This window comes from Taudactylus pleione, unplaced genomic scaffold, assembly GCF_031769625.1.
Source record: "Taudactylus pleione unplaced genomic scaffold, aTauple2 ptg000044l, whole genome shotgun sequence".
Taxonomy (NCBI): domain Eukaryota; kingdom Metazoa; phylum Chordata; class Amphibia; order Anura; family Myobatrachidae; genus Taudactylus; species Taudactylus pleione.
In genome coordinates, this window is record NW_028284446.1 from 3,226,384 (window position 1) to 3,239,411 (window position 13,028).

At 43.4% G+C, this 13,028-nt stretch overlaps 1 protein-coding gene across 1 annotated transcript in view; it reads left to right on the forward strand.

Annotated features, from left to right (window-relative positions):
• Nucleotides 1–13,028, forward strand: part of LOC148537745 (mast cell protease 1A-like) — a 72,847-nt gene that overhangs the window by 49,037 nt on the left and 10,782 nt on the right. Inside the window, exon 7 of the mRNA XM_088460396.1 lies at nucleotides 7,836–8,102. Coding sequence (XP_088316522.1) covers nucleotides 7,836–8,102 — 267 coding nt within the window. The remainder of the gene's footprint in view (nucleotides 1–7,835; nucleotides 8,103–13,028) is intronic.

The window sequence follows — 13,028 nt, forward strand, 5'->3', positions numbered from 1 at the left end:
TTCTTCGCATTCAGGAGCTTGGTAAATTCAGCAAATAAGCTGCCCCTATAGTTTTCTTTCGCACTTCAAAAACAGGGAATCGCAGCAGAAAACTTGGGATAACTGCTGTCCCCTGCAGATACATGCAGGGATTACTTAATATTTGTAGGTACCCCCAAAAAATTGGTGTATTCGGGGGACATCCCACAAATTTTATTTGATAAATAGGACCCTCAATGTTAATCACCCCAAAAATTGGAAACAGTTATTAAAAATTACCACATGAATGTTATGTTAATTTGCAGAGGTAAATAAATCACATTTGTCAACTTTCCTTAATTTCCAAGGACAGTGCTAGGATTAAGATAGTTATTCCTGGAAATATCTCTATTTTTAAATACTGTTCAGCTACATAGTACCAGGGCTGCCAACAGGGGGCAACGGCCGGGCCTTTAGTCCTGGGCCCATAGGGAGGGGAGAGAGAGCGGGGCCCGGGTGGCAGTGGTGCTGCACCAGCAGCCAGGGATGGATACATTGCTGGCAGCCACAAGCTAGCCTGAGATCGCGGAATGGCAGCCAATCGGGAGTAGCCACTCCGGATTGGCAGCCGGTCCGGATTGGCAGCCGTTCCGCAAGCTGTGATTGGTTAGCGGCCATATTGGAAATGCTATCAGCGTTTTATATAAATTCTCTCTGCCATCCCTGGAACTTGGCTGCCAGTGCAGCACCGTTGGCCCCCGGGCCTCCATCTCTCTCCATAATTGCTCAGCAGTGATTCTACCTGGCTGGCTGCACCAGCGAAGCCAGCTGAACAAACCACTAAACAAGGTAATCCCTAACCTTGACATGTGCTCCCCCCGTTCCAGCTAGCCTTCCCTTGTCCAGTCAGCCTTCCCTGTCCCATCCTTAATAAAGGGAGTCTGTTCTTTGCATGTCCTCTCTAATGGTTGGCTAAATACTTCTATGGTGGCTGGCCACAGCCCCTCTGGTGGCTTTTCACACCCCTTAAGCTCGGGTCCCTACCAATGCATACCTTGGTGGGCCCTTCATACCCCAGTCCAACACAGCCGGGCACTTCTAATCGTGTTTATACCCAAAATTTAAAAGGGCAATGCTTTTACTAGCTGTTTCTTTCTTGCTAGTAACACCATTGCCATTTAAAATTTTGGGGATAAATACAATTAGAAGTGCCAAGATTTAGAGCCTGATGCTTAATACATAAACTCCATAAACTCTTTGCAAAAAAATAATATATGCGTTCTTTACTATTCTGAAATAATTATATGGGACAATATAATCAAAATTGTCTATAATTAAATACATTTGTCTGAATACAAATTGAACATATCTATTTTGAATATATTTTGTGTTGATAAAACTGTGCACAAAACTCAAACTGTACTTATTGCTACATTTCTCCCTCCCATCTCAATGGTACTTCACTATGGTGTCTATTCATAATCGGGGGCTGTATGGCCCCCCATGATTAAGTAATCACCTCACCACAGGAGATACTTATCACCGAAGCAATCCAGCATTGCTCTGGTGTGAGGACAGCTGCTCTGAAAAGCAGCTGTCTCCGCAATCAGTAACACTGCTACTTCTGTAGCAGTGTTACTTACCTGTCCCGTCACCGGCTTCCGCCCATATGTGGCCTGAGGTCATGCATTGGCAAAGCCGCTGGGAAGGCAGTGAGGAGGTGGTAGAGGGTCCTGCATGGATCCTCTTTGCATCCCCAGAACTCCTTACCATAGGAAGGAGCGGTGTTCCAACAACAAGCACCATCTGTTCTCGCAGGCATGCGCATCGTGAACCGAGAGTGCCGGGATCCCTCTCCTGTACGTATTAAAGGACTGTTGCTATAGGCTACAATGGTTGAAGATTGCGTTAGCTACCGGGGCCAAGCTCCAGAATTCTTCGCATTCAGGAGCTTGGTAAATTCAGCAAATAAGCTGCCCCTTTAGTTTTCTTTCGCACTTCGAAAACAGGGAATCGCAGCAGAAAACTTGGGATAACTGCTGTCCCCTGCAGATACATGCAGGGATTACTTAATATTTGTAGGTACCCCAAAAAAATTGGTGTATTCGGGGGACATCCCACAAATTTTATTTGATAAATAGGACCCTCAATGTTAATCACCCCAAAAATTGGAAACAGTTATTAAAAATTACCACATGAATGTTATGTTAATTTGCAGAGGTAAATAAATCACATTTGTCAACTTTCCTTAATTTCCAAGGACAGTGCTAGGATTAAGATAGTTATCCCTGGAAATATCTCTATTTTTAAATACTGTTCAGCTACATAGTACCAGGGCTGCCAACAGGGGGCAACGGCCGGGCCTTGAGTCCTGGGCCCATAGGGAGGGGAGAGAGAGCGGGGCCCGGGTGGCAGTGGTGCTGCACCAGCAGCCAGGGATGGATACATTGCTGGTGGCCGCAAGCTAGCCTGAGATCGCGGAATGGCAGCCAATCGGGAGTAGCCACTCCGGATTGGCAGCCGGTCCGGATTGGCAGCCGGTCCGCAAGCTGTGATTGGTTAGCGGCCATATTGGAAATGCTATTAGCGTTTTATAGAAATTCTCTCTGCCATCCCTGGAACTTGTCTGCCAGTGCAGCACCGCTGCCCCCGGGCCTCCATCTCTCTCCATAATTGCTCAGCAGTGATTCTACCTGGCTGGCTGCACCAGCGAAGCCAGCTGAACAAACCACTAAACAAGGTAATCCCTAACCTTGACATGTGCTCCCCCCCGTTCCAGCTAGCCTTCCCTTGTCCAGTCAGCCTTCCCTGTCCCCTCCCCCTTGTCCAGCTAGCCTTCCCATCCCTGTGTTCTACACTTCTACACTTACCCTTCTTCTTCTGGCTTTTTATGTGGATCCAGCTTTTTCAGTGTATTTTATGTGGGTCTGGAATATATATATATATATATATATATACTGTATATCCCAGTTTCATCCCTGTCACTCCATTACCGTGAATAGCAACACACCTTGCTTCGGTACCTGGGCGGTATGCACCCCTGAACAAGAGGCAGCACTCAAAGGCTTGCAGAAGATTGAAACCCTGTATTAGGGCATTTTATTGGGTCGTCGACATTTTGGTGACCGTATCCCCTCACTCAGGACAGCAATCTAACTAAGGGGGTCATTCAGACCCGCTCGTGAGCGTCAGGACGCTCGCAAGCGGGTCGATGTTCCCCACTGCACATGCGCACGACGGAGGGAGCTCCATCGTGCGCATGTGCGAGACCCGGGGAGCGACGGGCTTTCCATCGCTCTGGGTCTCGCACCAAAGGGGGCGTGCTGTCGATGTTGATTGACAGCATGCCCCCTTTGGTGGGCGTGCCGGGGGCGTGCCCGCCAGACGGAGGCGTTCCCATGGGAACGCCTACCGTCTGAAGCCGGCCCCACTGACTGATGTCAGTGGGAGTGATTTTGACTCTGATAGAGCCAAAATCACTCCAGGGATTGTGGCAGGGAGACCCTACCGCAGGGTCTCCGTCGCAAGTCCGATGGTCGCGATGGTCAAGACCATCGCGACCATCTTTTTGGCCGCTCGCATATGCTGTGGGTGGTCACCCACAGCTATATGAGCGGCCAGGAGGCCGCTCCATTTTCATGGAGGAGGGCCCTGATTCAGAGCGAGTGCTCTGGTCAGAGCGTTCGGCTCTGAATCAGGCCCTAAGTGTGATACAAGCAAGCAAATAAATAGTGTGAAACATTAAACAAAACTTACCCCCATCCCCCTGAGGGTGCCTAGGTCCCGCCGTCCGGCCATCCTGCACAGGCAATTCTGGTTTCGGCAATCTCGTTGCACCGGAAGTGATATCATCCAGTCCGACCCTGGGACCATAGCAACCTGTAAACATAAAAAGCAGACAATGGTAAAGGTATCCATGGAAATACAGTACATAAAAAAGTGCATTAGTATAGCCCAACATAGTAATCAGAGACAATATAAAGAAATAGTTTCCAAAGCGCTTCTAAAGAAATAATTCTTAAAAACTGTCAATTCAAAAAGAGAGTCAGCAGCAGCTCTTATTAAACTTCCTGTGAAGGTTCACAATTTCCAAGAACAGATTAACTTTATATGAGCTGCGCTGGGGGACCCAAAAATGGCAGAAAAAGTAACAAAATATAGCAGCAATAAATTGCATACACAAATACAGTACTAATATTGCAATACTTCTTAAATCAGATAGATCAATATAATATATAGAAACATCAGTGTTGAAGTTTCAAGAGAAAAACACATAAAAAGTTACAATTTATGAAACATTAAAATAAAAATAAAAACAATGTTGCATTATGAAGCATTAGAGTTCCGAATTAAAGATCCTCCCTTATATGCATATAATAATTTCATAGAGAATGTTCACTAGAGTAACATGCAACTGCAGTATGGATAATTGATATATCAAAAAGAGTGGCCAAGGTAATCCTGAGGAAATGCAGATGTACACAGGAAATGTATGAAATGGAATCCTAAAGTCTTATATTCCGATATGATAAGGAAAAAAAAAAATTGTTTGATGACAAGTCTATCCTGTAATCAGGTTTATAAACTCACACATACATAATGTCCACAGTTTGAGCCAGGTACATACTCTTGCTTCCAATGAAGTACCGTAGATATTGAAAGGCAGACTGCCCGTCCAAGTTGACGTGAGCCGTGTATTTACTCACACTTGTGGAGGATGATTTGTAGCTCAGAGCCTCCGATAAAGCATCCTCCGAATATACAAGCAGCGGTCCTCCTTATGTGGCTAGATGTTCCCGGCCGGGGAAGTGCGGAGTGTAGGAGACAGATAGCACTGTGAAATACAACAGGATGATGGAGTCAATAGGCAATGATCATAGAAAGTGCATAACAAATACATGTTGCATCCTGGTAAACAATTATATAATAGTGCAGAAAATAAGTATACGCACCCTGGAGCTTAAAATAGAATAAAAACTGACATTTTATGCACAGAATGAGAATTACCTGTGCAACATCCCCATCTAGTGGTCAAAGGATAGAATAACCTAATAAATATGGACCACAACTTAAAGGTCTAAATTGTCACCATCTTATCATCGTGACACATCGCATAAAGTTAATTGTCCCTAATGATTCATTTAAACCATGGGGAGCCAATTAATCCAAACGAAAAATCCACCTGGACTTGAGTTGCAGCAACTTCTTAGCCCTGTCACCACCATGTATAGACACTGGTACGTGATCTATGATTTTATATTTTAGGGTCACATGCTATGCTGGAATAAAGTAATATGCCGGGCTACCAACTGTTCGCTGGTGCCAGACTGTAGTGCCGTCCTTATGGCCGAACAGTGCTGTGCCATCCTGATCTTGAATTGGCACTCAGTCTTGCCGACGTAAGGGCAAAAATTCAGGGAAACAACAAAACTTGTGCTTCATGTCAATGGCCATTTAATCTGAAGTCTCCTGCCTGAATATGGATGTAAAATAGTATCACCAGTGCTCAAGTATGAACAGGTAGTGCAGCCTCGACACTTATAGCAGCCATTTTTGCGGCTTAAGAAATTTGTGGGTCTATTTTTTGAGAAGCTCGTGAGATCAGTTTTAACAACCAGATCCTTAATATTTCTGCCTCTGGTGTATCTCGGCATCAGTCTGCTGTCCTGCAATTTAAGTTCTGAATCAGAGGTAATAATATGGCATAGATTTTTAGCCTTTTTCTTTGTGTATTTGCTCTTTAGGTCATATTCATTGGCCCAGGGCAGCATTTTTTTTAGGGTCTATTGCCTGTTTAGTAGCTAGTAACTGTTCTCTACCAACCAGCAGCACTTTCTCCCTGGCCTTTTGTAAATCCCCTAAGGGATACCCTCTCTCAATGAATTTTGTCATCATTGTATCCAATTCCTTTACAGTCTCATTTCTGTCAATACTACTCCTACAAACCCGTAAGAACTGTGAGTAGATTAGACCGTGGATGCTGGATGGAAACTATTAAAGTGTAGCAGCATATTGCGATCTGTAGGCGTGTAGTACTGTACCTATCATACCATCATGAACTTTGATCATAATATCTAGAAAACAAATTTGCATGGAGTCATAAAAGTTAATTTGAATGGGCTCTCAGAAGTGATTAGTAACAATCTCTGATAGTATACTAATATCCCCTTGCCAGAAAATTAATAAATTGTCAATGTAGCGAAAGTAGAGAATAATGGCTTTTGTGATAATAGGGTCCTCAAAAAACAGACCTTTCTCAACCTCCCACATAAAACTATTAGCAAAGGATGGGGCTACAGCGGAGCCCATGGCACATCCAGTAACTTGTCTATAAAACTTTCCGTTAACCAAAAAGAAATTATGTTTCAACGTAAAATTCTAATAGCTTTAAAAAAAGATCCACATCTGGTCCATTATATTGCACATTACCCATTATAAGATGTTTCACTGCCAACAACCCTGCCTCATGGGGGATGCATGTGTAGAGGCTCGTGACATCTAAGGTGGCTAAAATGTTATTTGCTGGTAACTGTGGGTAACTGACCCAAATTGTGCTGATGTCTTTCAAGTGAGTAAAAGTCTCTTGAATACATGGTTGTAAATATGTATCTAAATAGATCGCAATAGGTTCACACAGAGACCCACGAGCAGGAATGATAGGTCTGCCCAGGGGTCTCTGTGCTTCTTTATGTATCTTTGGCAACATATAAAATATTGGCACCACTGGAAATGCCACACTCAATTTATTCATAATTAGCAAAGAAATCAAACCATCCTCAACAGCCTGTTATTTTTTAAATTTCGCCGTTGGGTCACCATCCAATAATTCATAGGTACCCGTGTCACTGATGTATCAGATGTGTCCTGAATGACACCCTCAGGGGGTTGGGGGTAAGTTTTGTTCAATGTTGCACATTACTGTATTTATTTGTTTGCTTGTATCACACCTAGTTAGATTGCGGTCCTGAGGAAGGGGATACGGTCCCCGAAACGTCGACCACCCAATAAAACACCCTAATACAGGGTACAATCTTTTACTCTTTTGCAAGCCTTTGAGTGTCGCCTCTTGTTGAGAGAGAGAGAGGAGAGAGAGAGAGAGAGAGAGAGAGAGAGAGAGAGAGAGAGAGAGATATTCTGGTTTTGCGTATGTTAATTTACAGCAATTTTTAAACTGGGTTACGCACCAATTGATGTCTCATCCCCTGGTGTAGCTCCGTCCACCTCTGTCCCATCTCCAGTGGTCCCTGCCTGTTTTGTCAGTACTGGACCCACAATTTCTGATTTTAGCCCTGCATAGTACAATTCCTCTTCATTTGTGTATTGATAGAAATGCACCTATTATGTCAGTTTTCAAAGTTTTTATTTATTGAAAAAAAACTATTTAAGGACTATTTAATCTGAAAAAATACATTGTGACTAAGTTAAGTTATTACATCATGATGAGGATGCAGTGATCTGCGGTCCTGTACAGTACTGCATTCAATCTGAGTAGCATCCTAAAATAATCTCCCTCTTGACATGCCCGTGACACTTCCATAACATGCCCATGAGTCTGCCTTTTTTTGTGTTCACTTCAGGAAACCTCCCAGACACCGCCAAGAAACGCCCATAATTTTGTCTCATTCGTTCTAATGTCAGCTCCTCTGTATGCAACAGCAGACTACACGTACGTTCAGGGGAACGTATTTGCCATAGGGATTTTCAGGACTTTTTGTGCATGCGCAGTAGCAAATAATCGCTCAACTGTGCAAACATCGGCACTGCATCCACCTCTGAATCAGGCCCTCTCTCCCTCTCATGATCCTTGTTTCTCAGGATCAGATTAGGGCAATAGATTTATTTGTCACTGATCTTTGATATCTCTCTGTCACTTTCAGTTGAAAGGTTCTGCCATGTACTCTTCAGCTGTGAGACCTATCAGCCTTCCATCCGACAACTCAGATGTGATTCCTGGGAGTCCCTGCTCAGTGGCAGGGTGGGGGAGACTACCTTCTAATGTATTTTCCAAAGTTCTAATGGAGACTGATGCAAATATCATCAACCACACAGAATGTAAAAAGCGCTGGAAAGCTCATGGTCACCCTTTCTCAAGGAACATGATATGTTCAGCTAGTCCTGGGCCAAGATTCAAGGGATTCAGCTCTGTAAGTATAAAAATAATATGCCCTTTTGCCATGGCAATAGCAGGCTTGAGTGGAAAGTAATGGCAAAAGGTCAGAACTGACTACATTTGATGCTGTAATATTTATTCTAAAGTACATTAACCCTGTTACTCCCGAGCCTATTTTGTGACTTTTTACATTTACATTGTTGTCACATTCCATCATCAATATATATTATAAAATCTCCTAGAGCATGTGTCTCCTAGAACTCCCCTGAAGCAGGGGTGTTTTAACACCAAGGGGCCTGTGTGCAGCAGCCCCCTCATCTGATCAGCACCTCATCCCCTCTCCTCTCCACCCCAACAAGGCATCTTACCTTGCTCCAGCAAATAAGACCCTCCCCCTTGCGGCACCATCTTCCCAGTGATATTTTGGAAGATGGCGCATGAACACTAGAGAGCAAAGGCTCTAGCACACTGACTTTGCTTTCACTGCGCGGTGCAATGTTCCTGAAAAAGGGATCCATTTGCCAGAGCTAGGTAAGTATACTTTGGGTGCAGGGTTTGTGGTGCGGGACCCCCTGGACCCAGGGGCCCATGTTCACCGCACTCCCTGCACCAATTATGAATACGTCTATGAGCTGAAGGGATGCCCTCTCTCCCTACCCTCACAGCTATCTCTGGCTGGTAGATTTAAGCTGGGTACACACTTAACAATATTTTGAATGATCCGAACGACAAATCGTCAAAATCGGCAAGTGTGTATCCACTATGTCGGCCATTTCACACTACCAGGAAGTCCTCAGCCGCATCATCAGGTCAGCCCCACATCCAGCTCAATCAGACGATGCGACTGACGACCCCATGCAGCGGGATGACATATCGGGCGGCCGGGCACTGGATCGTCTAATGTGTACCGTCCGCCCCGATACGTCAGCCCGTTGGCAGGGGGGTTGTCCATCGTACTGTTTCAACCTGTTGGAAGGGGGTAAAAGCCGGAAACATAGTAAATGCATTGAAAAAGCCGGAAACAATGTAGAGTGTATTGAAAAAAACGGAAATCCATAGTAAATGTATTAGAAGAGCCGGAAATCCATAGTAAATGTATTGAAAAAGCCGGAAATCATAGTAAATGAATTAGAAAAGCTGGAAATCCCTAGTAAATGTATTGGAAAAGCCAGAAATCATAGTAAATGTATTAGAAGAGCTGCAAATCCATAGTAAATGTATTGAAAAAGCCGGAAATCATAGTAAATGAATTAGAAAAGCTGGAAATCCCTAGTAAATGTATTGGAAAAGCCAGAAATCATAGTAAATGTATTAGAAGAGCTGCAAATCCCTAGTAAATGTATTGAAAAAGCCGAAAATCATAGTAAATGTATTAGAAAAGCCGGAAATCATAGTAAATGTATTAGAAAAGCCGGAAATCCATAGTAAATGTATTGGAAAAGCCGGAAATCATAGTAAATATATTAGAAAAGCTGGAAATCCCTAGTAAATGTATTGGAAAAGCCAGAAATCATAGTAAATGTATTGGAAAAGCCGGATATCTATAGTAAATGTATTGGAAAAGCCAGAAATCATATTACATGTATTGGAAAAGCTGGAAATCCATAGTAAATGTGTTATAAAAGCCGGAAATCCATAGTAAATGTATTGGAAAAGCTGGAAATCATATTAGGTTACGTTTTCGCATGTGCAAATTTTTTGCACCCTTGGCACGAATGCGTCACTTTTCGTGGCTATCGCATATCCGGATTTTCGGGTAATCCTATTACAAAAAATGCAATGCAGCATTTGCCTAAAAAAAAATACGACAAAAAGTGTGCCCTAAAATTGGGAAATGTGCCTGTAACCCCAAAAAAGGTAACTAACATTGGATAATAGTTTAGTTTTTTAAATTGTGTCAAATGGCTGTTATTTATTAATTTTCTTTAACAGTTGAAAAATGATGGAAAGTTTTTTGGACAAAATAAATGCTGCAGTTAAATTGGGGGTACATAAAACTGGGTGCTAGCATATTTTTTGTCATTTTAGGGTACAAAAAGTTAAAAATACACCTGCTGCAGCCATCTGCAATCCCAAAAACACTTTTCCCATCCATACAGCCCCCAAAATACCTACCAAACTACTTAAAACCCATTTTCTAACATTTTTTACATTTTGACCCCCCAAAATGACATGTCATTATTATGGGGAATTAAGTTAATAAAAAAATTATTTTTGCTTAATTAGTCATTAAGGGGAGTTGGAGGGGGGGGGTCCAAAGGGTTCTGAACCAAGCCCCCACATTTATAGCCCAAAATAGGGGTTTTGTAAATTTTTTGGTGAAAACTATTTTCCGCTTTTAGCTGCACAAAATTCGCATATGGTGAAAATGGCGCGGCTAATAGGATTGCACGATACGCATTTTTGGTGAAAAGTTTGCACAAGTGTAAATTTTTCACCAAACCATAGGTTTTCACAGCTAAATGCATATGGCCCTTAATATGATTTCTGGATTTTTTCAATACAAATTACATGGTTTCCAGCTTTTTCAATGCATTTAATAAGATTTCTGGCTTTTTCAATACACTTTACATGGTTTCCGTCTTTTTTAATGCATTTACTATGTTTCCGGCTTTTACCCACACCCCATCCTGTCAGCATATGCAACCAGCACCCCACAAAGCGTGGACTCCCTTCTCCCATTGGTGGTGAGAGGGGGGTTTTGGGACCCCCTGTGAATAGGATAGAGGCGGATATAGGTGCTGACAGGAGGGAACAGTCCTGTCGTAACAGCGCCCTGGAGGGGATGTGGTATTGGGGACAGAAATGAGAGAGAATAACAGGGGTTTAGACTAGGGCAGGGGGAGAGGACAGAGATGAGAGAGACTGACATTAGAGACAGAGATGAGATAGAGGGAGAGTGAGGGGGACAGAGATCCCAGCATGCCATTCCAGAGTAAATACATGCCTTATTAGCAATACTGTGTCAACCCAGGCCAGGCCCAGATTTGTAGTTCCATAGTAGATCTAGTGGTTTGTATTTTAATATGAAAAATTACTGACTATGGCCCTGATTCAGAGCCGGACGCTCTGACCAGAGCGCTCGCTCTGAATCAGGGCCCACCTCCATAAATATGGAGCATCCTCCTGGACGCTCGTATAGCTGTGGGTCACCACCCACAGCCTATACGAGCGTGCAGGATGATTGTCGCGATGGTCTTGACCATCGCGACCATCGCCAGTGCGAGCAGAAGCCTGCGGTTGAGTTTCTCAACTGCAAGGCCAGGAGTGATTTTGGCTCTATCAGAGCCAAAATCACTCCCACTGACATCACTAGTGATGTCAGTGGGGCCGGCTTCTGACGGTAGGCGTTCCCTTGGGAACGCCTCCGTCTGGCAGGCATGCCCCCGGCACACCCACCAAAGGGGGCGTGCTGTCAATCAACATCGACAGCACGCCCCCTTTGATCAGACACAACGAGCGAAGGAAAGTCCTTCGCTCGTCGCGTCTCGCGCATGCGCACGACGGAGCTCCCTCCATCGTGCGCATGCGCAGTGCACACCATCGACCCACTTGCGAGCGGACAGCCGCTCGTGAGTGGGTCTGAATCAGGCCCAATGTTTTTTTAATTTTTTGGTTGTTTTTATTTCATAAACCAAACATTTTTGCCATAACATTTTTTTTAATCATAATTGTAAATAAGTCATTTTTTGAAAATGCGAAATAAATTTATATCAATAAAAAAAATTATTTCCTGTGCGATTTTGGTTGGGATTAGCATCAGAAAATGAAGATGTGGACACACTTACAGATGTGGGTGAGGAAAGTGTCTCCTCCACCTCCTACAAATACATCACCTCAAAATGTGGCTGGCCCATCACATGGCATGATACTATGTCAAGAGATTCCTTGTGGGGCTTCCAGTGGCACTAACCAGATTACATTTTTGGCCATAAACACTCCGAAAGTTCAGGGTGAAAATAATACGAGATCATCATTTTTTTTTCTTTTTCTTTGCAGCTGACTCCGGAAAGCTGATTTTATGGATCCGGGTGAACCATCGTGGACCCTGCTGGGAGCTCAGTCCAGCCACAGCAGGGCACTGGTCCACCTCACCTTTTATTGGGCCAGTCAGTTGTTCTTTAATCTCCCTGACATCTTCATTTATGGACCTTATAAAGGAGTTTTGCTCCACCATGCTTGTCTGGACTGCCTCAATGACAGCTGTTTGCCTTAATACTGCCACCCTAAGCCCATCCAGGACTTGGGCATGGGTGCCAGTGGAGGATGGGGGAGGCACAATTGATGGAGGTTGTGCCATCACCCCATCCATCTGAAGGCTTGCAGCCATGCCAGGTCCTTTAAAATTAAAGAAATAACAATTTTTTTTTTAAATGACAAAAAATAGACAGCTACAGATACAGGTGTATGCAAATAATTACCAGACTCAGCATGTTGGTCATCTTGTGGAGGCTCCTGATGTTCTATTTTGGCCTCCAACACTAACCTCCAATCTAAGGCCCCGAAACTTAGTTTTTGCCATTGGTTCAAAGCCAAGCTGTCAGGGAGGGGACCCCCTGGCCCATTGTGTTTGATCCACAAAACCAGCTTTGTCTGCAATTGTCACCCAACCTATTGAAAAATGTAGCTTCAATTATTATTTAACCCAAACATCTTAATATGACACAAAATATATATTGACCATTGGGCTATCAACATTGTTACATTTTTTATTATTTTTTAAATAATTTTTTAATAAACATAATTTCATAGAGAATTTTCCAAAGTTCCAAAAATGTATCAAATACTTACTTTTTATGCAAGAAAAGTGTCAAAATTAGTGGAGTGCTTCCCATTGATGATCTTGGATATTTTCACCAAGATTCCTTTACAATGTTGAACAGAAAGGTTATGTCCAAAAGTGAATCTTGGTAGTGCCTCCTGGATGAGGGTATCCATAAACCCACAAGGAATCTCTTGA